This window comes from Amphibalanus amphitrite, unplaced genomic scaffold, assembly GCF_019059575.1.
Source record: "Amphibalanus amphitrite isolate SeventyFive unplaced genomic scaffold, NRLGWU_Aamphi_draft 000000F_arrow, whole genome shotgun sequence".
NCBI lineage: Eukaryota > Metazoa > Arthropoda > Thecostraca > Balanomorpha > Balanidae > Amphibalanus > Amphibalanus amphitrite.
In genome coordinates this window covers 3,338,386-3,362,985 of record NW_024881498.1, presented here as the reverse complement: position 1 = coordinate 3,362,985, position 24,600 = coordinate 3,338,386, and the positions used below count along the sequence as shown (strand labels likewise).

Below are 24,600 nucleotides of genomic sequence, written 5' to 3'. Positions count from 1 at the left end.
CCATGAGCTCCAGGCGTGGGATAGCCATGGGCTTACTTGGCGAAAGCCGACTTTTGCTCATGATCAAGCGCGTTTCAGGGCTGGTCTTACCGCATGTCCGGAGATATACTGCTGCAGCATAAGCAGTCTTGCTAGCGTCGCAGAACGTGTGGATGGTGAACTTTTCCACGTTGTTCGAAACGTACGGTCTGGGAATGCGAAGTGCCTCGAGAGACCGAAGACCATTCAGCCACTCGAGCCAACTCCGCCTTGACGAGAGCGGCAGATCTTCATCCCAGGCTGTACCGAGGGTCCACAGCTCCTTCAGCAGCATCTTGCAACGCATGGTGAACGCTGAAATAAGACCCAGAGGGTCGTAGACACGAGCTGATAATCTCAACACGTTCCGTTTTGTAGGACGTAGCTGCATCCCCAAATCATATAGATCTTTGCTCTGAAAGATGAGCTGATCCTCGTGCGGTACCCATCTCACTCCCAACACTTTTGTCGGCTCTCCGTCACTGGTCGTTAGAAGGATACCTGGCTCACTTGCTCGTTTTGCCGTGTCCGAGCTTCCTGCCACATCGATGCTTCGGTTTGACCTCCATTTTGTTAGGTTCATCTTTGCCGTCGAAAATACTTCCTTTGCTTCTTGGGCGAAGACCTTTGCTTCTGATTCGGTTGCCATGCTGGTCAGCAGGTCATCGCAGTAGACGTCACGTTTTAGTCGATCAGCCGTGTCCCTCAGTTCATCGGGCTGTCCTTCAAGATGTCGTCTTATGACAGCCTGTAGGAGGAATGGAGATGATGCTACACCGAACACCACCCGCGTCATCCTATAGGTGGTCACTTCCCCGTCCGGCGTTCGCCAGAGAAATCTGGTGAGATCACGATCTTGATGATGGAGTGCCAGCTGAAGGAACGCCTTTTCAATATCTGCTGACACCGCCACCATGTTCAGTCTGAAGCGAATGAGGATGCCGGTGAGGTCTGCTATCATGTTGGGTCCCGGCAAAAGCATGTCGTTTAAAGACCTAGGACTTCCTGCTGATGCATCGAAAACGATGCGGATCTTGTCACCTTTGTATACAGCATGGTGCGAGAGATAGTGCACCGGTCCGTCGGGAACCACCGGGGCGGGTTCAGCAAAACCCATCTCTATGTACTGTCGAATGGCTTGATCATACTCCTGCCGCCTGCCAGAGCGGTCGAGAGATGTCTCACATCGTTCCAGTCGTCGGTGTGCGACGTCTTTGTTTGTAGGGAGCTCATCGAAATCCGTTTTAGCGGGCCAGCGAACTTGGTATCGTCCATCTGCGTCCCGTGTGCATGTTCGTTCGAAATGTTCGACGGCCTTGTTTTTGTCGGCTTGCGTCTCACTCACTTTCGATGGGAATGTCGGTGGTTCTATGCCGATGGTTTCCAGCGCCCACAACTGCTCGATGTCCTCTCGGAGAGTTCCAGTGTGAAGAAACAAGACCTGCCCATTCGCAGCTGTTCCATCGGCAGCAGCACGTCCTCCTAGAACCCATCCAAATATGGTTTCCCACGCCATCGGGCCACGCTCTCCGGTCTTCACCTGCCCATTCACGACATCTTGATAGTGATCCATACCGATCAGTATGTCGATATCTCCTGATTGCCACCTAGACGGACAGTCAGCTAGGGTCAGGTGCTTCAGATGTGGATAGTCGTTCAAGTCCACTGACTTGACGTTGACGGGGCCACATATTTGCTCAGTTTCCGCCGCTGTCAGAGTCACAGACTTGGTCGGGTCACTGCAGTTCATCAGTTTGATGGAAACAGAGTTCATCGTTTTGTGGGTTATGCGATCACCACCGAATGTTGAGATCGTTCTGCGCTGGGTTCCAAGCCGCTGACATTTCAAATCCCGAGAGAGAGATGTTGATATAAATGACTGGTTTGAACCAGTATCAAGGATAATTCTTACGTTCCTTTTGCCAGCGGGTCCGACTGCCACCGCTCTAGCTGTTTGGAAAAGAACTTGTTCCTTCTCTTCAACCTGGGACTGAGCAGTCACGATGGGTGCAGCTTCCTCTTCGGTGCACAGCAGGCGGTGATGTCGCTTTCCGCACCTTTCGCAGCATTTCACGTTGTTACATGTTCGTGCAATGTGATGAGGACCTAAGCAGATGAAGCAAGCTCCGACAGCGAGAAGCCGACGGCGCCGCTCGTCCACCGAGAGTGCTTCTGCCTTTCTGCATTGTGCCGTCTCATGCCCGAGCGTGCAGAACGCGCATTTTTGCGCTCTTGCCGATACCTGAAGGGCCGCTGCAGAAGGCAGCATGGTCGTCGTTGGCTGTGTCGAAGTTTTCCAGCTGCGCTTCTGGATAGCCTCCTTTTCCGTTGCGCGCAGTCCGTGCAGGGTTTGTCCACTGGCCGTTAGATATTGTTCGGCAGCGCTGGATATTTCTTCTAGTGTTTTATGGCCGTTTCGTTTCAAGAACAGCTCGAGTTCCTTTGGGCAGCTCGATAGAAACTGTTCAATTAGGGTCAACTGTTTGAGACCATCGAAAGATGTCGGAAACTCACTCAGGGACATCCATTTATCCAAGTATGTCGACAAACGTGTTATGTACTGCTCCGGTGTCTCGTCTTCTTCCGGAGGCGATTCCCGCAGACGTCTGCGAAAACCGTCAGCAGTAAGACCATACCGCTTTAGCAGTGCTTCCTTGAGGATCTCATAGTCATCAGCCTCGTCTGCACTCAAACGATGATAGACTTCCAGAGCCTTTCCAGTGAGCAGAGCGCTCAATGATACCGCCCAATCCTCTCTGTTCCAGTTGTTAGACTGGGCGATTCTTTCAAATCTTGTCAGGTATATGTCCATGTCACCATTTTCTTCAAATGGAGGGAGCTTTGGAAGCTTCTTACTCGTTCTTGTACCATTGCTGGCCATCGAACCATCCAAAAGTCGCAGCTTTTCTATTTCAAACTGTCTTTCCTTCTCTCTTTCCTCACGCTCTAGTTCCTTTTCTTCACGCTCCCTTTCCCTTGTTAGCTTTCTTTCTTCCCGCTCCTGATCCTTCTCATATTGCTTCGATGCGAATTCTAGAGCTTCCAGTCCGGATAAGCCTTGTCTTGTCGCTAATTCTACGTATTTATCCATTTCGGTTTGCCCAGTGTCCTGTCACGGTCGCCAAATATGTAGCAAGAACGGTCGCGTTACTTTACATTGAATCGTATTTCGACGTAATTCGCGGAGTAAATCAACTTAAAGTTCATTTAGCCATTTATGTAGTGAATCACCGTATTATCATCACAGCAATCTCACCCCCATCCCCCACTTCAACCCTCATTCACAGCCATCCATTGACCTAAATACATTTCCCATACAAATCCCGCGCAGTATCCCAGCGGGCTCCTTCACCGGACAGTAACAGACGTAAACTGTAACAGCGCCAATAGAAGGGCCCCGATTAACATTCAACAGGAAGGACTAGGGAACCAATAGGTAGGAGGGCGGCACTGAACAAGAGGGTGCCAAAAGGGAGAAAGGCGGCCTTCAAAATTTCACATGAGGGCTCAATAGGTAGGAGAGCGCCAATAATTATGAGGACGCCGATCAGCAGAAGGGCGGCAATGTGTAGCAGGGTGGCGACCTACAGGAGGGCGCCTTCGGGTGAGAGGGCGCTTATTTACAGGACAGCGGCTTACATAGGCGACCACCGTTACGCTTAGAGAGCTACAGCCTACAAATGTGGTTGGAGGGCGCCCGAGGGAGCCCTCCAACCGTATTTGGAGGGCGTATTTGGAATGGGCGTCCTCCGAGGGCGCCCTCCATCCGTATTTTCCCTGTAAACACATTCGCGATTGGAGGGCGCCCTCCAGTCGCGATTGTTTTTCGATTCGATTATATCACAATTGCATTTGCGATTGGAGGGCGCCTTCGGCGCCCTCCAATCGCAAAGGGCGCCTTCGACGCCCAAGGGGGGGGGGCCATGGCCCAGTGGCCCCCCCCCCTGCCTACGCCCCTGGTTCAGTCATACAGTGTCCTGCCGTACAGTGTCCCGCCGACCAGTGCCCTGTCGTACAGCATTCAGCCGACCAGTGCCCCGTCGTACAGCGTTCAGTCGTACAGTGTCCAGCCGTACAGTGCCCTGCCGACCAGTGCCCCGTCGTACAGCGTTCAGTCGTTCGGGGAGTGCACGGTGCGCCGGGCCGGTCGATAGCTCCGGACCGGACTCGGCCGTTAATGCCCGGAAATTATAATGGCCCCACCGGCGGCGGCTATCGCTCTGCATTATCGCTCATACACTTAAAACGAGGATAGCCGCACGGAGGCCAACACGTCAGGTGCCACGGTAACAGTCCCAGCACGCACAATCAGCCACCTTTCAGCCTGAAAACATTGGACATTCACCAAAACGGAGCAGCACTGGAAACAACGCTGTAAACAACACTGGAAACATCTGGCCGCACGGCTGCACGCTCCCACGCACCCGCCATCGACCCGAGGAACGTCACGAAGACGTTCCCAGCGGGACGGCTCTCAACATGGACCGTGGAAAACAACTTCTGTCGCCGGTCGACACGGCGTCTAACTCGGACGGAGCGGCACCCTGATACGGACCGATCGGAGCAGCGCTGTATCGCGGTCCCATCCGAGCGTTCCCGCGCGGACTCAGCCGGCGTGTAGCTCCGATCATAGACCGCGGTATACACATGTCCGTGCTCAGTCCCATACGAACGGCGCCGCACACCGGCTGCCGGCGCCCGGCGGCGCCCGGTCCTGAGTCATCGCGCCCACCACACGCCCGGTGCCGCATCATGACGCATCTTTATGCGGGCTGACGGCTGACGCGATACGGGTAAGTTGTTCCCAGCGCGGCGAGAAAGCAGAAACTTTGTGCGGCTTTGAGCGGAACTTTGTGAGGTGGGGGAGGGGGAGGTGGGGGCGACAGTGGCCGTACCTGCACTGGCGCCCGGTACTGGCGTATTGACCTGACCGGGTGGGCCGGTAAGGCGGCCGAGGGCGGGGTCGGGGCGGCGCGGGACCCCCATCGACCTGAGGAATCGATGGCAGCCGCCGCGCCGGTCGGTGACGACCAGCGACAGTCGACGTGACGACCGGCGACAGTCGAGGTGTCAGCTCACGCCGGTGTCTGAGTCGGTTCACATCGGTGTCGCCTCACGCCGCTGATAGTGTCACCTCACGCCACTGACACTGACGGCTCACGCTAGAGTCAGTACCGGTGTCGGTGACAGCTCACGCCGAAATCGTGTCAGTAACAGCGTCGGCTCACGTCGGTATCGGTGACGACTCACGCCGGTGTCGGTGACGGTGCTGGCGCCATGGAGCCGGTGCGCCAGCTGCGGCTGCTGGCCGCCGGCTGCCAGCCGTGGAACCCCAACCTGTGCGTGGCGGCCGGGCCGTGGTTCGCGTACGCGGCCACCCAGTCCGTGTACGTGTACCGCGAGTCGCGCGGCCGGCGCGGCGTCTGGCGGCTCGACTCCATCCTCACCGGCCACAGCAAGCTCATCAGCTGCCTGGACTGGCTGCCGGGCGGACTGCTGGCCACCGCGGGCGGCGACCGCCAGCTGTGCGCCTGGAGCGTGGCCGAGCAGCGCGTGGTGGCGCGCGCCGCGCTGCCGGCCCCGGCGCGGCTCATCGCCTGGAGCCCGCACGACGCCGACCAGCTGGTGGTGAGCGGCGCGCGCGGGCCGCTGCTCGTCTGGCGGTGTCTGGACTCGGACAGCCCGGCGCCGCTGCGCGCCGACTGCAGCTCGCCGTTTGCCGCCGAGGTGCAGCAGCTGGCCTGGCACCCGCGCCGCCGAAAACTGGCCGTCGGCCACCGGAACGGCACCGTCAGCCTGGTGCCCACCGACGGCGGCCGGGTGCGCCGGCACGTGCCGCTGCCCGAGCCGCACGCCGAGCGCGACCAGCCGGTCACGGCGCTGGCCTGGGACCCGCTCTCCGAGGACTACCTGCTGCTCTGCCAGCAGCACACCGGCCTGCTGCTGGTCGACACGGCCCAGTTCACGGCCATCATGGCGTTCGAGCGGCCGTCGACCGGCGGCGACTGCCACCTGGCCTGGTTCACCAACGCGCCCGGCGTGTTCCTGGCGGCCGACACGGAGAGCGGCGTGCTGTCTGTGTACAGCGCCGGCGCCGCCGCGCCGCTCCAGCGCACAGCCGTCAAGGCGTCCGGCTTCCACGGCGCGCGCCTGCTGGCCGGGGAGGGCGGCGCGCCGGCCGGCGGCGGCGGCGGCGGCGGCGGCGGCGGCGGCGGCGGCGGCGCCCCGCCCGGCCGCCTGCTCGCCGTGTTCGGGGACGGTGGCGTGGGCGTGCTGTGTCTCACGTCGCGCCGCTGGGAGTTCCTGCAGGAGTCCGGCCACACCGAGACCATTTTCGACGCGCAGTTCCAGCCGGGCCACCAGGAGCGGCTGGCCACCGGCTCGTTCGACGGCACCATCAAGGTGTGGAGCGCGCGCAGCCTGCAGCCGGTGGACGAGCACCGGGCCAGTACCATCGTGTACGCTGTGTCGTGGGCGCCGGCCGACCTCGACTGTCTGGCGGCGGCCACCTCCACCGAGGGCGTGCTCGTCTGGAGCCTGCAGAAGCACCGCGTGGTCAAACAGTTCCGCGAGCACGGCTCCGACTGCGTGTACAGCGTCAGCTGGAACGGCGTCGACTCGCGCCGGCTGGCGTCGGCTGGCGGTGACGGCACGTGCGTGGTGCGCCAGCTGGACGGCACGCTGCTGCACACCTACCGGCACCCGGCCGGCGTGTACGGCTGCGCCTGGCGCGACGCCGCGCGGCTGGCCACCGGCTGCAAGGACGGCGCCGTGCGCGTGTTCGACGTCACCCGCAACCAGTCGGCACCGCTGCTCGTGCTCAAGGGCCACGTGGAGCGCGCGTTCCAGGTGCGCTGGAACCCGGTGCTGGAGCACGTGCTGGCCTCCGGCTCTGACGACGGCACGGTGCGCGTCTGGGACACGGACAGCGGCGAGTGTCTGCGCGTGCTCAGCGGCCACCACAGCCACGTGCGCGGCCTCGCCTGGTGCCCGGCGCTGGCGCACGTGCTCGTCTCCGGCTCGTGGGACTACACGATCCGCGTGTGGGACGCGCGCGCCGGCCGCTGTCTGCACGTCATCAAGGAGCACGCGGCCGACGTGTACGGTCTGAGCCTGCACCCGGCGCGGCCGCTGCTGCTGGTCAGCTGCTCGCGGGACTCGACGGTGCGCCTCTGGGACCTGGCGCCGCTGTTCAGCCTGCTGCACTGCCGCGCCCTGGTGACGGAGCGGGCCGCCGAGGTGCTGGCCGACCCGGCGGAGGCCAGCAGTCTGCTGTCGCCGCACCAGGAGCCGCTGCTGGCCGGGGAGCCGGCGGCGCTGCTGCGCGGCCGCTGGTCGTCTGCCGCCGACCGGCTGCGGCTCGTCGGCGCTCTGTTCACGCCCGACCCGGACGCGCAGAACCTCTGGGACCTGGTGGCCGTGCAGCTGGGGGAGACGGACCCGGCCAAGCTGTCCGCAGAGTACTCGGACGGCGTGGTGCACCAGCGCCACCTGGTGGCGGCGCTGACCAGCCGCGCCGCGCGGCTGGAGCGCGCGCCGCCGGCCGAGCGGCTGAGCGCCGGCGGCGGAGCGGCCGCCGCGCGCCGCGCCGCCGCCGATCTCTACCTGCGCTGCGGCGAGCTGCGCCGCCACTGCGACACGCTGCTCGAGCTCGGGGAGTGGGAGCGCGCGCTGGCGCTGGCGCCGGGCGTGTCGCTCGACTACTGGCGGCGGCTGGCGGAGCGGCGCGCCGCCCAGCTGCTGGCCGAGGACTCGGACGGCCTGGTGGCGCTCAGCCTGGCCGCCGGCCGGCCGCAGCTCACCGCCGAGCTGCACCGGCGCCGCGGAGAGCCGCTGGCCGTGCTCGAGGACGCCATGGTGCAGGCCATGCGCGGCGGCCCGCCCTCGCAGCCGGCTGAGGATGATGTGTCCGCCTCCCCGGAGCGCGGACCGCCGCCGGCGCCGGCCGACGACAGGGCAGAGCTGCTGGAGGCCGCCGAGCAGGCGTCCGAGTGGCACCTGTCGCGCGGCCGGCCCGTGCTGGCCGCCTGCTGCCACCTGGCCGTCGACGACGTGCCGGGCTGTGTGCGCGCGCTGGTGCGCGGCCACCTGCGCGAGCTGGCCGTGCTGCTGTACCGACTGCTGGCCGCCGCGGCCGGGACGGCGCCGCCGCCGCAGTCGGCCGAGCTGACCGAGGCGCTCACCGGGCTGGCGCGCCGCTGCCACGCCGACGGCGACTGGCCGACGGGCGTGGCGCTGCTCCAGCTCGTGCAGGACCCCGCCGAGCGGCAGCAGGGACTGCGAGAGCTGGCCATTGCCGCCACCGGAGACGAGGCGCGCGCCGAGCAGGCGTTCCGGCTGGCCGGCTTCGGCAGCGCGGCCGAGTGCCGGGCCCGAGCGCAGTCGCGCGCCGAGGCCGGCGGCGCCGAGGACGAGGAGCAGGTGACGCTGCTGCTGCTGTCCGGCCAGCTGGAGGCGGCGCTGGCGCTGGCGCTGACGCTGCTGGACTCGCGGCTGCTGTCGGAGGACGCCGAGGACCAGCAGTCGGCGCTGCGGCTGGCGCAGCTGTGCGCCGCCGTGCCGCGCCGCCACGCCGGCCGGCTGTCGGGCTTCCTGCCGTCGCTGTGCGCGTTGGCCGGGTTCGCCGGCGGCCGGGCGGCTCTGCGGCGCGGCCACCACTCGGTGGCCGAGCTGATGCTGCGGCACACGGCCGCCGGCCTGCCGCTGGTGTCACAGCGCGCGCCGCGCCTCACCCTGCAGCACGTGCACACGCTGCTGGAGGAGGCGCGCGCCGCCGGCGGCGACCGCGGCGCGGTGCGCGTGCCCGGCTGCCAGCTGCCGGGCCATGGCCGGCTGCTGCGCTGCTACCTCACCGGACAGGTGATCAGAGGGCCCGTCTACCGGCTGGAGGACGGCGAGTCGGCGCTGTCCGCCGGATTGGCCGTCATGTGGGCGGCCGTCAACCGCTACAGCCCGCTGCGTACCGGCGCACAGATGTACCCCTGAGAGCCCGCCCGATACCACAGCGGCGCGGATACCGACACGGAGACAGGGCGCCGGGCCCGGCCAGAAAATATGCTGTGTTACACCGGAGTGCAAATGCCGTGAACGCACGTACCGAGCTTGTCTATTCGCCGAAGATAAAGTGTGCACCGAGCATTCCAAAAGCCAATCGGGTATTGTATCCCGAAACCAGACTGCTGTGACAACGAAAAACAATACTGGAATGCGACTGAAATGATTCATATAAGTGAGTCCGAAAATAATGCCCCAAGACTTACGACAAGCTTGCCGTGACGTATATAGCCAATAATGCCTTGGTAGTTTTAATGTAGAGGCGTCACCCATAACCATTATTTTGATTAAGGGAAGACTAACAATACCGCACACTTCTCCGTTTCTGTTTCTTCAGCCTCGTCCGTCGGCGGTGCTGACGTCACGTGCAATGACCCTGCCACGACCGCCCGCCAGCTCCGCCCAGTGTTGGCACTGTGCGTCACGGGCCGACCGGCCGCTCACTGCTGTGATGTGTGTGTGAGCGCGTGACGGCGCCCATCCCTCTCAGAGTTTATGCACGGGTCTGCTGACCCGCGACCGCCGTCTTTCCGCCCGCCTGAGCCGCGGTCGGCGGCGGCCGCCTGGCCGATACGGCCCAGTGCTGAGGGGTTCTCGGAGCGGCGTGTGTATTGTGAGTGCCTCTGCAGTGTTACAGCTGTCACACCGACACTCCGTCCGGGAAATATACCACTGAATGGTACTCGGTCCTGCGTGTGACTGCCCGCGCACTGTTGCAGCGGAGCCACCAATAAATATACGACTCAAAGTTGCTCAGGTGGAGGTGTGAATGCTCCCACGGTGCTACATACACGATATCAGACTGAATAGCGCTAAGTTATGGGTAGAAGTGACTGCTAAATGACAGTAGTGGTTACGAATGAGCAGAAACGGAAAAGTTTGAAGCAGAGAGCGATGCATTTTTAGGTTGGGTTGAAGAGTAGCACATGTTAGCGCGATCTTTTACGAGAGAGAGGATACAGGCAGGGGATAGGACCCGGCCAGGGGATGGGACACACCCGGCGGAGCAGACCCCGCGCGCCGGCCCCACCGGGTCCGGCACCTACCGTCGGCGGCGTAGCGCGTGGTACGGTCCTCGGCCAGCACGTTGAAGAAGGGCTGGTGCCGGCCCAGCGGCAGCCGGTCCACGCCCATCTGCTCGATCCAGCCCTGGGAGCAACAGGATAACACAGTTAGAGGTCTGGGGACATAATACACACACCGGTCCACGCCCATCTGTTCGATCCAGCCCTGCAGCGACGGATAACACACAGTTAGAGGTCTGGGGACATAATACACACACCGGTCCACGCCCATCTGCTCGATCCAGCCCTGGAAGCGACGGATAACACGGTGAGAGGTCTGGGGACATAATACACACACCGGTCCACGCCCATCTGTTCGATCCAGCCCTGCAGCGACGGATAACACACTGAGAGGTCTAGGGACATAATGCACACACCGGTCCACGCCCATCTGCTCGATCCAGCCCTGCAGCGACAGGTGCATACAGCTAGAGGTCTGGGGACATAATGCACACACCGGTCCACGCCCATCTGCTCGATCCAGCCCTGCAGCGACGGATAACACACTGAGAGGTCTAGGGACATAATGCACACACCGGTCCACGCCCATCTGCTCGATCCAGCCCTGCAGCGACGGATAACACACTGAGAGGTCTAGGGACATAATGCACACACCGGTCCACGCCCATCTGCTCGATCCAGCCCTGCAGCGACAGGTGCATACAGCTAGAGGTCTGGGGACATAATGCACACACCGGTCCACGCCCATCTGCTCGATCCAGCCCTGCAGCGACAGGTGCATACAGCTAGAGGTCTGGGGACATAATGCACACACCGGTCCACGCCCATCTGCTCGATCCAGCCCTGGGAGCAACAGGATAACACAGTGAGAGGCCTGGGGAACATAACATACATGGCGGTCCACGTCGGTCATCTGCTTGATCCAGCCCTGGCAGCGACAGGTTAAAACAGCGAGAGGCCTAGGAGAGGAACGGCACGCAGCAGGGGTGCACAGCGGACAGTTCTTTTTTTTTGGCAAGAGACAAATGGACCTTGCATGTCCCGATATCGCAGGATCCGGCTCGAAACTGGATCATGCCTTAACAGCTGCGGCGTAAAGAGGCCTCCAAAGTAAAGTCTAAACTCCTAAAGTGAAAAACCATTATTGGTTACCAAAATATTGCAAGAAGTAAAGAATAGTCAATGCAACGATTCTGTATTTGGAGAGCGCGTTGGAGGAACAGGGTTTACTACCCACGGAGCACCGATACGCCACACAATTAACGGCAAAGGACAAAGGATGCAATGAACACGGGAATGTATGGTAGCAATCAAACTTAGCGCTCACTATTATTTGCCAGCTCATTCCATTTGTGCGCTTGATTGGGCAACGCTGGCTCAACTACTGCGCCGTCCTTAATTACGGGATACAGAAAAGTGTCAGAGTTTATCCTCTGCTGACATGGTAACACCACTGGCCGGCGGTAAACCTCCCAGAGACAACGGGCAGATCCGCAAAACGAACGCCCCATCAGCTGGCGAAGCGCACCCCTCCCCGTAAACTCGGCAGGACCATAAAACAAGGTCTATCCGGCGGTATATGACTGCACTTTAGTCAACTAGACGCGTTCGTAAATCGCACCCAGCGTCCGATGACGCACACCCAGTCCATCCCCAATAAAGTGGAAAGGTCATAAAGTGATCAGCCAATCCAAGGACGCAAACTCCTCCCCTGCCAACCAGGCGGGTCCATAAAACGGGCGCATCATCCGGCGACACATGGGTACCCACCACCCCGCTTCCGTGAATAGGACAGGTCCATAAAGCGACCAGTCTACCCGGCGCCGTACTAATTCACCAGCTCACTGGATACGCTCGTAAATAAAACAGCATTATAAACCAGGGGAAAGAGACGAAAAATCAGTCTGCGGCCAGGGCAGGCGGACATTGGCATCGTCCACAAGACGGAGATGAGTCTGTCCACGGCATCTCAATGTCGAGCCATTGATCAGACTCAGCCGGGTGCCGTGTACACTGTACACTGCACACTGCGGCACGTTACGTACCCATAATAATGCGGGAGAGAAGGTCACCGACCCCGCGGACGGGGTCGTGGCCTCTTACCGGCCAGAGACGTGTTTTAGTCCACTGACTCGTTACAGAAATGGTTCGTGCTGTACATAATGCTATCAGCGGAAAATAACTATTTCCGAGTAGAGCGTCAACTGAAGGAGACAAACAAAATTGTAAATACAATAACTGTCACAAATCTATGTAGTAGTCAGATATCCGTGAATGATGCGCACACTGAGTGACCAATCTGCCCGGGTCGGTACCCACCTACAGGGTGTCCCATAAGTTCGTTCTCACATTATGTTTGCATGTGAAACAGAGTACATTGCGTTTTAATATATTTATGACCCCTCAATAGGCTCCTCATTTAATAGGCAAACACATGAATACATGCTGCAGCATGCCAACCGGCATGTTTGGCTGCATAGTAGGCTTAAAGTTAACCCAGACTGACTTGACATGCGCCGTGAGCTCCTCGAGGCTGGAACAGCGCTACGCTTCGACGAGCCTCAATTTCAGCATAACCAACAAATTTTTATGAAATTTTGATCCAATGAGGTGCCTGGCATGTGATCTTGCCACAAATGCCTGTCACAGTCTCCTTGCACCGCTTTTAAGCTTTGCTTGACCTGTGCACTGATGCACTGTCTTGCCTGAAGATGGGCCTACGACCTCCCGGATGCCATTTTCTCCTCTATAAATATGTTCATACTCGCGGTTCGAGTTCAGCTTGAGGGCTGAAACTCCTCCTAGATGTTCTTGGAAAAGCATTCTGCTTCCCAAAACTGTTTCTGGGTTGCCACTTGCAACTTGGTCAACTCCAGAACGCCTATAATCCCACAACACAGTGACCCTGACCTTTTGCATAGGAACATAACGGGACGAAACGGAGGCCTCCTCCTTCGCCCTTATGGGGTTGTTTTCGGGTTTGGACGGGTGTTTCCTTTCGAACGTGGACTAGTTAGTCCTGATGACCTAGTTGATGTCATCAGCCATCTGTTTTGTTTAGCCTCAGGCATAACGAAACTCATGTTTGGCCATTTTAAGACGTTTTTGACTGTTTTGAGTCCTCCGGTAAGCAAAGCTTAACCCGCGCCCCGTAGGGGGGGGGCCGAAACGGCCCCCCCCCTGTCCTTTTCGGTCGATATCTCCTAAACCGCTTCAGATATCGCCACCAAACTTTCAGGACCCCACCGGGCATCAATTTTACACATTGTGACCAAAAATTTTTCCAGAGGCTATGATAGGTTGGCCACAAATGACGTCAGAATGACGTCATGTTCTGTCATTTTCGACCGAAAAAAGACCTTCGCGAGAAGACCTGTCAGGCCTACAGCTTTGAAGATACAGAAAAATGATCAAAACATAAAAGGTGTAGAATTGACAGGGCCACAAAACTGCTATCTCGGATTTTTGAAATTTTCTGAGTTTTGAACCCGAAAAATCAAAAAAACATTTTTTTGGATATATTAGCCAAAAAATCCAAAACGTTTTTTGAGTTTCAAAAAAACCGGAATATATGTGATAGTACCTACCGTCTTCTATCTACATACCGAATTTCAGATCGATACCTCGTTTTTTGGCCAAGTTATAGCGAAAAAACTGTTCAAAATTGATGACGTCAAATTTTCAAACTCAATTTTTGGCAGTTCTAGACCTTGTAGAGCAAAACAAAGACCACCATTAGACTCCCCGTGACGAACTGCATCGAATCGATACCCATTTTATGCAAAAATATCAACTTTGAAATTTGCCCTTATTTGACCTGACCTTGACCTGACCTTCACCAAAACGTGACCTAGGCTGGCCCCAAAGGCTGCCTAACCCACATAATCGCATTTGTCATGTAAAATGGACCATAAAACATGTATCACACGACACTTTCATATTGTGACCCCGGTGACCTGATCTTGCTGTGACCTGACCTGGTATCAGTGACCTCAGATAGCAAAGTATGTGTTTGACGAACAATGTACCATCGATGGTTTTCAATAAATTACCAATTAACTCGATTGCACAACACATTTCTTGAAATGCCTGTGAACGGTGAAAATCTGACCTTTGACCTGACCTGTGACGTCATCGGTTTGACCTAGGTCAATGAAATTTGGTCACAAGGTAGTTCCCGGGTGGGGCTATCGAACGCCGTTTGAATTTTGAAAATCGGCCGGTAACTTTCCGAGATCTTAGGGGGGGGGGGCCGAAACGGCCCCCCCCCCCCTACGGGTGGTAGGGTCCGCCGGTAGCCCTACGGGGCGCGGGTTAAGTCACCTTGAGTTATGTACCCCGAAAGAACACTCTTAGACAGCTGGTAATCCATCCTGAAAAGTCTGCTTACAAACTTTGTAACCCTTTGACCTTTTTGATGGCCACTTTGGCGCCACACAGTTTTGGCCACTTGGCTCACTCCTGAGGGCTGACTGGAAAGAGGATAAACTTGCAGTGACTGACTCCCGACAAATCATCGGTGTCACTTGCTGACTGTGCGTCCAGTTAGCGATGGACATTGGCTACAGACTGGTAGGCCTCAATCACCCTCAATCGTCGCGAATGGTCACGTGCTGACTAAATACTGAGACGTACCCGTATCGGAGACCTCTATGTTGCGGCGTTAGCCGTCTCTGTAGGAAGCGGGCTCTATAGCAAAAACTATTTTGTCTACAGAAATTAGCTACTGTGGAGCATATTTCTACCAGCCATGGCAACCACGTAAGCTCAGTTACGAACCAATTTCAGCGTGCCTTTAAGCAAGAGAGCCTAAAAACGTAAAATTTAGGTGAGAACGAACTTATGGGACACCCTGTATGTGGCGTCAGCCCGCTCTCGGTCTATAGTAGCGCCTGTTAAACCCACCTCTGCAGCGCTCAGTGAACCCATCTCTGTGGCGCTGAGCGAACCCACCTCTGTGGCGTCACACCGCTCTCGGCTCGGTCTATGGTAGCGCCCAGTGAACCAACAACTGTGGCGCTGAGCGAGCCTACCTCAGTGGCGCTCAGTGAACCCATCTCTGTGACGCTCTGTGAACCCACCTCTGTGGCGTCGCAGCGCTCGGTCTATATACAGTAGTGCAGCCTCTGTGAACCCACCTCTGTGGCGTCACACCGCTCGGTCCAGCCGGCCACCACGGCGTGGTAGTGGTAGCGCCGGTGGCGCACTATGTCGCCCACACGGAACCGCCGCTGCACCGGCGCCGCGTTGCGGCGCAGGCACACCACCTGTGGAACGGGGGCAGAGGTCAGACCACAGACAGACCATCTATGGATGGGGCGGGGGAGGTAAGAACGGCGCAGACACACCATCCATAGGACAGACCTAAGAGCGGGACAGACACACCACCTGCACGACGAAGCGCAGAGGTCAAGCACAGGGCTCGGGTAACATGGAACATCGAGGTCAGACCGGCGCGCAGATGCTGAGTTCTGTTCATATGTGACACCACCATGGCCGATTTAACGACAAATGAACAGCAGTTAATCAGCACAGCCTTATAGTATGGCCAGCAGCACGAGCAAAGGCAACTCACGGGAGAAAATAGAACGTGTCTAAGGACGTCGACAAAGCTGGAAACCCATAGGCAATCAAATTCTGAAATTGATCGCTGTAGCACTAATTGTACTCGGTGTAATAGAACTGACTGGTCCCCGACAGTCCGGGACTGCTGTAGTCGTCTGGGTGTCCGCTCACCTCCTTGTGTCTACGGAGCTCCTGCAGGATCTGTTCGTAGCGCTGCTTCATGAGCTCCTTGGAGTCACGCAGTCCCTCCCGCTCCTCCTCCGATAGCGTGCCGTCGTGCTGCTCCAGAAACTCCTGACAGCGGCGGTACACATCGGTCAAACAGGCTAACGCCATCCACCGGTCAAATCGACACGCGGAATCACACGGCAGCTGGCGGTGCCGCGGTCAGTCGCCAAACCGACACACACCAACTCACTCACAGACTAGCAGCAATAGTCGGGATAAACCGATCAATGCGTCTCACTGTCGCGAGGCAGAATATCGTTCGAGTTTGGTGTAAAGCCTTCTAGCAGTGCCGCACGAAACAGGCAGAGGGTGGGCTGGCAAGGGAGTAAGTATATATCACCCATAAAGGACATTCTCAGACACCAATCGATCCACACATTCTAGAATGAACATTGGAAAGGTTTACGTGACGACGATCGCTCTGCATGACTGGGAGCCTGGGGTGATAGCCCCAGTCAAATTATTAGTCAAATTGGTGTCTGCGATTCTGCGGTAGCAAAATCGCACGTCTGCTGCCAGGACGGCAGCTGCACACTGCACAGCTGACCACCTGAAAAATGTTGTGGGTAATGTACCCACCCGCGTGAGGTCGTGGATCTAGGTAAGTTGTACCCACTTGCGCGAGGTCGTGGATGTACCCACCTGGGTGAGGTCGTGGATGTAGGTAAGTTGTACCCACCTGAGTGAGGTCGTGAATGTACATGGGCCGGATGCCGCCGAACACCTCCGAAAGCTCGTGCAGCAGCGGGAAGCCGAGCCGGCAGTCGGTCTCGGACCAGACGGCCAGTGCGTTCAGTGACAGCAGGTCGGCGTCGGTGAGGTGGGCGGTCCGGTGGCCGGCCATGATCCCCACCACCAGGCGGTTCAGCAGCTGTTACACAGGGACGGTCCGGGGGTTACACAGGGACGGTCCGGGGGTTACACAGGGGCGGTCCGGTGGCCGGCCATGATCCCCACCACCAGACGGTTCAGCAGCTGTTACACAGGGACGGTCCGGGGGTTACACAGGGGCGGTCCGGGGGTTACACAGGGACGGTCCGGGGGTTACACAGGGTCCAGGGGTTACACAGGGGCGGTCCGGGGGTTACACAGGGGCGGTCCGGTGGCCGGCCATGATCCCCACCACCAGACGGTTCAGCAGCTGTTACACAGGGACGGTCCGGGGGTTACACAGGGGCCGGGGTTACACAGGGGCGGTCCGGTGGCCGGCCATGATCCCCACCACCAGACGGTTCAGCAGCTGTTACACAGGGACGGTCCGGGGTTACACAGGGGCGGTCCGGTGGCCGGCCATGATCCCCACCACCAGACGGTTCAGCAGCTGTTACACAGGGGCGGTCCGGGGGTTACACAGGGGCGGTCCGGTGGCCGGCCATGATCCCCACCACCAGACGGTTCAGCAGCTGATACACAGGGGCGGTCCGGGGTTACACAGGGGCGGTCCGGTGGCCGGCCATGATCCCCACCACCAGACGGTTCAGCAGCTGTTACACAGGGGCGGTCCGGGGGTTACACAGGGTCCGGGGGCTACACAGGGGGGGGTCCGGTGGCCGGCCATGATCCCCACCACCAGACGGTTCAGCAGCTGTTACACAGGGGCGGTCCGGGGGTTACACAGGGGCGGTCCGGTGGCCGGCCATGATCCCCACCACCAGGCGGTTCAGCAGCTGTTACACAGGGACGGTCCGGGGGTTACACAGGGTCCGGGGGCTACACAGGGGGGGTCCGGTGGCCGGCCATGATCCCCACCACCAGACGGTTCAGCAGCTGTTACACAGAGTCTAGGGGCTACACAGGGGCGGTCCGATGTTACACAGAGTCTAGGGGCTACACAGGGGCGGTCCGGTGGCCGGCCATGATCCCCACCACCAGACGGTTCAGCAGCTGTTACACAGGGTCCAGGGGTTACACAGGGACGGTCCGGTGGCCGGCCATGATCCCCACCACCAGACGGTTCAGCAGCTGTTACACAGGGACGGTCCGGGGGTTACACAGGGACGGTCCGGGGGTTACACAGGGGCGGTCCAGGGGTTACACAGGGGCGGTCCGGTGGCCGGCCATGATACCCACCACCAGACGGTTCAGCAGCTGTTACACAGGGACGGTCCGGTGTTACACAGGGTCCGGGGGTTACACAGGGTCCAGGGGTTACACAGGGGCGGTCTAGGGGCTACACAGGGGGGGTCCGGTGGCCGGCCATGATCCCCACCACCAGACGGTTCAGCAGCTGTTACACAGAGTCTAGGGGCTACACAGGGGCGGTCCGATGTTACACAGAGTCTAGGGGCTACACAGGGGCGGTCCGGTGGCCGGCCATGATCCCCACCACCATGCAGTTCAGCAGCTGTTACACAGAGTCTAGGGGCTACACAGGGGCGGTCCGGTGGCCGGCCATGATCCCCACCACCAGACGGTTCAGCAGCTGACAGAACCCGCGGTTACACAGGGTCCGGGGGTTACAAAGGGTCTGAGGGTTATACAGAAAAGTTCACAGGGGAGGGAGTGATGGCACAGACAAACCAGGCCGGTCGGACAGACATGGTTACAGCGCAAATCGAGGTACGAGCTGATATTTTATCGACTACTACCAGAACAGACAGAAGGTATCATAAGAGTTAGGTACTTTTGGCATTGGTGTTAGAACAATGTCCCGGGTTCAAAATGACGTTAACATGGTGGCAAAATCAACAATAGGTATTTTTAAGCGGACCGCATCACTAACAGTATCAGCCTTATCCAATATCCATACCACACCAGCATGTATGCCATTATCATTTTTTTTTTTAAATGACGAACCGTTGATAAAGCAGCAAAAGCTTCCTTCCAAAAGAGGCGGGGCAGCATTAAGAGCCCCCTATAGTCCGACCACGGGGCCGAGCAGCTCCCCTCAGCCTGCCACCGGGCTAGCCAGCTACGTCCCCCTCCGATCTCCACTGTATAGGCGACCGGCCGCAGCGGGCGCCGTCTCGCTCGGCCCGGCAGCTCACCTCGTGTCGCGGGATGGGCTCGAACGACTCGTGGCCCACGTTCCTGATGCGCAGGTACGGGTTGGCCATGATCTCGTCCCGGGTCTGACGCAGGCCGGCGCGCATCACCGACACAAACAGACTGTCGGAGCCGTCCCTGTGCGAGCGGACGGACAGCGGGCGTCACCACCGGGACAGGCTACTGGCACACCTCCCCAATACATGGAGACACAGAGACTGGTACAGATTACACAGACTATACTTGGCTTGTGTTAGACTGACTCATACATGTGATTGCACTATTGTAAAACTGCAGTTGCGGCCTCATGTCCTGTGAGCTCCGATTTCTCCAATCTAACTAAAGCCAAGTTAAAAGCCAGTCGCCATCTCTCACGACAGTCATAACTTCACCGGACAGTCCAACGAATTAGGCTCACGTCCATACCGCCTACTACCACTGTCCCATCCGCCACCCGTCTCCTTCCGAGCACACAGTCTGCTGCCCCCGCCCGTCTACCCGTCCCAGCACGTCCACAGCTGTACCCGCCCGTGCACAGCCCGCCCACCAGTCCCCCGCCCGTCCACCGACCTGGTCTGCCAGCGGAGCAGGCTGTTGCCGGGGAACCGGACGGGGAACATGTTGACGCCGAGCAGACCGGCCACGGTGGCGTACAGTGCCGAGAGCAGCGCCCGCGGGTTCACGTCGCCGGCGTCCACGCCGCAGAATAGCTGCAGAGACAGAGACATCAGTCAGTCAGTCTACACCGCAGTACAGCTTGAGCTGCCGACACCGAGACAGCAGTCAGTCAGTCCACACCGCCGGACAGCTGCCGAGACAGAGACAGCAGTCAGTCAGTCAACACCGCCGAACAGCTGCCGAGACAGAGACATCTCAGTCAGTCAGTTCACACCGCCGAACGGCTGCCGACAGCGACCGGTATATTCAGTGGCAGGTCTCCGGTCCGACGGGTCGGTGGGAAGGTGGGAGGGGGTCCGGGTGACTGACAACACATCAGGCACGGAACAAGCGCCACTGCGACACAGCGACGAGTTTCGTCAACTTACTGCTGCTCTCAACGCGATTCTTATAGGTGGGGCGTTCCACGACAAATCGACAAGTGCCCTGCACCCTCATATTTTATTTTTTGCTTAAAATTGGTCTAATGAGTTGTGATGGGCGGGGAAGCCAGCTGTGGCAAGGATTTTTTTCTTCGAACAACGGTTTCCGAGATATAGCCTCGGGCAATTCTTGGAGTTCGCGCTGCAGCCCTGTGTTTGGCGGCCTATAACTCAGAAACTATTATTTTTTACGATAAAAACTTCATATGTTTCAACTCACAATCAACCAACAAACATTTTGGCTATCTCGGATTTTCAATTTTTGAAAATTTTGATCACGTGACCTTTTGTCCTATTTTTCGAAGAGTGACCTTGATATTTTCCCCACCGAAAGTTGCAATTTTGTCTGATGACGATTAAAGCCTTATCAATTGTCATTCATATGCGATAATAAAATAAGTGGTTATCGCCCTGCGTTAACCTCAGGTCAGGTCATTTTTATGACCTGTCCATTATTACGAGCGGGAGCGACAGCGAGATCTCGAGAATAAAGCAAGATGGCGACAAGCGGTAAACGGTAAAGGGTATACACGGATAAGGTCTATAACTTTTATTAAAGTCATGTTCAGGTCAGGTCAAAGATGACGTCACAGGAGCTAAAAGGAAGTCAAAATAGCGGCACTATACATATATATGAAGTTTTTTTCGAATAACTTTCAAGGTATGCCAGCTAGGAACAAACTAATAGCACCATCGTGATCCTCTCGTCGATCCGCATCGAAACATATGTATGTTGACCTCGAAAGGTCGAAAGGTCAAAAGTTGACCTTAGGTCACGTGATCTAAGGTCAACTTTTGACCTTTCGACCTTTCGAGGTCAACATACATATGTTTCGATGCGGATCGACGAGAGGATCACGATGGTGCTATTAGTTTGTTCCTAGCTGGGATACCTTGAAAGTTATTCGAGAAAAACTTCATATATATGTATAGTGCCGCTATTTTGACTTCCTTTTAGCTCCTGTGACGTCAGCTTTGACCTGACCTGAAAATGACCTTAGTAAAAGTTATAGAACTTATCCGTGTGTACCCTTAACCGTTTACCGCTTGTCGCTATCTTGCTTTATTCTCGAGATCTCGCTGTCGGTCCCGCTCATAATAATGGACAGGTCATAAAAATGACCTGACCTGAGGTCAACGCAGGGCGATAACCACTTTTTTATTATCGCATATGAATGACAATCGATAAGGCTTTAATCGTCATCAGACAAAATTGCAACTTTCAGTGGGGAAAATACCAAGGTCACTCTTCGAAAAATAGGACAAAAGGTCACGTGATCAAAATTTTCAAAAATTGAAAATTCGAGATAGCCAAAATGTTTGTTGGTTGATTGTGAGTTGAACCATATAAAGTTTTTATCGTAAAAACCAATAGTTTCTGAGTTATAGGCCGCCAAACATAGGGCTGCAGCGCGAACTCCAGGAATTGCCCGAGGCTATATCTCGGAAACCGTTGTTCGAAGAAAAAAATCCTTGCCACAGCTGGCTTCCCCGCCCATCACAACCCCTTACACCAGTTTTCAACGAAGAATAAAATATGAGGGTGCAAATTTAATTTTTTATTTGTCGATTTGTCGTGGAACGCCCCAGGTGTCGATCATCCATGCAAGGGAAATAGCACTGATAGTTCTTCACTAACAAGCATCTTTCATAGCGATCGTCCCACCGAGCCCCGCGCTACCTATGTGCCGACTCCGATACCGAGACCTGCACCGGGACGGCGCGCTGGTGCCCCTGTTCCGCAAGTTCATGCAGCGACTCTCAGAGCACGTCAACATTCCCGAGGCCACCCACCTGATCGCCCGATACCGATACCGACCTGGTGTGCCACGGCGGCGTATCCGGTGCGCGGCCGGCCGTCCTGGTCGCCCAGTAGGTCCAGCTGGTCGTAGAGTACGGCGTTGACGGCGTCGAGCACGACCAACACGTCGGCCTCGCTCCACAGCGTCTGACCGAACGGGTCGGCCTTGCAGCGCGCCCAGGCGGCGGCCGGGTGGTGCGGCGCCGCCGCGCGCAGTTGCCGCAGACACAGCGCCGCGATGTGCTGGTAGTGGCTGTCGCAGACGCGGCCCGGGCGGGTGTTAGTCGGTGCTACGGGAGGGGCTCGTATGACGGGGGACCACAGATTGCCGTTAATGGGCTAGTACCGAATGCGGTAGTCTGGCCTAACCTCCCTCGAATCTGCACTATACTATTACAATTAATCAGTTATTCGGTAGTCACGCAGTTTGCTAGTGATACTCCCAACCGGTCGTCAACCGTAAATGGCCGTTGGTATCCCGAACTCGTCGTGAACTGTAACATACAGTCCCTCAACCGAACCCGCCATAAGCCATTGTTCGCGATCGTGCCCCACATCTCTGTCTGGGTCGGTGCCACTCCCCCCCCCCCCCCCCCACTGCGGTGCCGCCACTGCCCGAGACGTTCTCCCTCCCCCCTCCCCTCCCCGGGCAGCGCCGTACTGTACCGGACACCCCCTCCCCCGCGGCCCCGTCACTGCCAAGGACGTCCCCCGGGGCGGCGCCGTGCTGTACCGGACACCCGCTCCCCTGCAGTCCAGCCACTGTCAGAGACATCCCCGGGCGGCGCCGTACTGTACCGAACACCCCCTCCCCTGCAGTCCAGCCACTGTCAGAGACATCCCCGGGGCGGCGCCGTGCTGTACCGGACATCCCCTCCCCCGCGGCCCCGTCACTGCCAAGGACATCCCGGGGCGGTGTCGTGCTGTCCCGGACACCCGCTCCCCTGGGCCTTACTGCTGCAGCTCGGAGGCGTTGCGGCGGCGCCGCTCCGGCGTGATCCACTGGTCGATCAGGTGGGTGGCCTCGGGAATGTTGACGTGCTCCGAGGGCCGCTGCATGAACTCGCGGAACAGCGGGAGCAGCACGCCGTCCCGGTGCAGCTCGCGGTACAGCATGCGCGCGTAGTGCCGCCGCGAGATGTGCTCGAACCTGGGCACCGGGAACGGGTAGTGGGGACGGCTCTCAGCAGATGCAGACCAAATGGCGCAGGATACAGAGTGGATCTATAGAGGCCCTTAGCTTTTAATTAACTACAGAGATTCATCAACAGATGGCATTGGATTATTTGAGAGAAAAGGGAACAGGTAAGGGAATCCAAAACAAGTTACAACAATTTGGTAAACCTAGTTAATCAATCATAAAATTAAACATCAAATATTGTGACAATTTTAAACAAATAATAAATTCAAAATACTTTACCTATCACTATATTCTCTGAAATGCCAGCAGATAACGCAGGTGACCTGTCATTCTGCCCCGTGCCCAAAGCCTGCCCCAAGGGCCAGACAGACCGCAGGGCCGAGCTGTACTGACCCGTCAGTCTGCTCTGTGTCCAGCACGTCCAGCAGCTGGTCCTTCACCAGAACCGTGCAGTGTCTGGACACCAGCTCCTTCATCTCCTGCATGGCCGGGTCTGGCAGGCCGCCGATGGTGAAGTACTTGTTGCCCATTTCGTCCAGCATGGCACAGATCTCTGCGCCCAGAGAAACGTGCCAGGCTGCCAGCTGTTTCCATCTGTCCCCTGACTGCTTCAAGGCCAACTGGAGCTCAGGCTGGTGACTCCCCTGCTCCAGCCGTGGATACCTGAAAGTTAGCTTCCTCGTAACCTATGTCATCAAATTGGCAAGTTGCAGAATTCTGCTATGATGATCAGGACAAAAGTACTTTATAAATCATAAATTATCATCATCACTATGCCCTTCACTTCATCTAATAGCAGAAACATGAAATATCAGCATCAGTAGTTTTCTGTCAGCAAGTAGGCAACGTATTTCCCTCTTATGGAAGCTACCTCCGGCCATTTCTCAGTCTCTTGAAGGTGAAGCGAATGCCCTCCATGAATCCAACTAGTGAAATTCCAAGAAGTGGCCTGCTGTCAAAAATAGCAAACAAACAGTGCCTAAGGCTTGGTCACAAACCTTTTAAAAAATGCTGTCTTCCACACTGTCTCAGATTCTTGAATATTATTAAGTCGCCAACACACTTGAGATATTGAGCACAGAGACTGCATATCTAAGTAAAAACAAATTGACTCAAGCAATTCACTTGGCAGAGATAGTAGTTCCATTTGATCTGGCATTTCAATTTCTTTTTGATTTTCATTGGTTGGTTCTCCAGGTTTCTGGTTACCTATCTCTTCATCAGTGACTTCAAACATAATTAGTATCTGTCAGCTCAGACAATATTCATCTAACCAAATATTGAGATCCTCATTTTCAAATCAACAAAATCAAAATACACTCAGTTGGGCACATTGGGCACCAAATGCTCGACACACCATAGGTAAACAACACACGAAATGACGAGAGCTGTTCGACTGCCAAAGCCAAGGTCAAATACAATGACGTCGCGACAGCTGCATGCTACCAATAGAACTCCATAGCGATAGTACTATGACGTCAGTAATGATTCATTTTCTTTCCAATCACACTCAGATTGGTCAAAAGCATTTCGTGAGCAGATCATCAACGTGCAGTGAACAGCTAGATGATCATGGCCGGTCCATGACCCATGACGGTCCATGACCATGACGGTCCATGATGGGCCGTGCACTGTCGGTGGATGAATCATTCATTGGAATGGATGCTCGAAGTTTCGAGTCTT

General features: G+C 57.3%; 1 protein-coding gene across 1 annotated transcript in view; it reads right to left on the bottom strand.

Moving 5' to 3' along the window:
- Positions 1 to 24,411, bottom strand: part of LOC122377591 (F-box only protein 21-like) — a 29,894-nt gene extending 5,483 nt beyond the window's left edge. The window contains exons 1-10 of the mRNA XM_043357846.1: positions 23,916 to 24,411; positions 23,311 to 23,580; positions 22,732 to 22,926; positions 21,795 to 22,029; positions 19,446 to 19,585; positions 18,878 to 19,013; positions 16,570 to 16,761; positions 15,834 to 15,956; positions 15,236 to 15,364; positions 10,119 to 10,221 (exon numbers count right to left, since the gene is read on the bottom strand). Coding sequence (XP_043213781.1) covers positions 10,119 to 10,221; positions 15,236 to 15,364; positions 15,834 to 15,956; positions 16,570 to 16,761; positions 18,878 to 19,013; positions 19,446 to 19,585; positions 21,795 to 22,029; positions 22,732 to 22,926; positions 23,311 to 23,580; positions 23,916 to 24,154 — 1,762 coding nt within the window. The 5' untranslated portion in view covers positions 24,155 to 24,411. The remainder of the gene's footprint in view (positions 1 to 10,118; positions 10,222 to 15,235; positions 15,365 to 15,833; positions 15,957 to 16,569; positions 16,762 to 18,877; positions 19,014 to 19,445; positions 19,586 to 21,794; positions 22,030 to 22,731; positions 22,927 to 23,310; positions 23,581 to 23,915) is intronic.
- Positions 24,412 to 24,600: the final 189 nt, after the last annotated feature.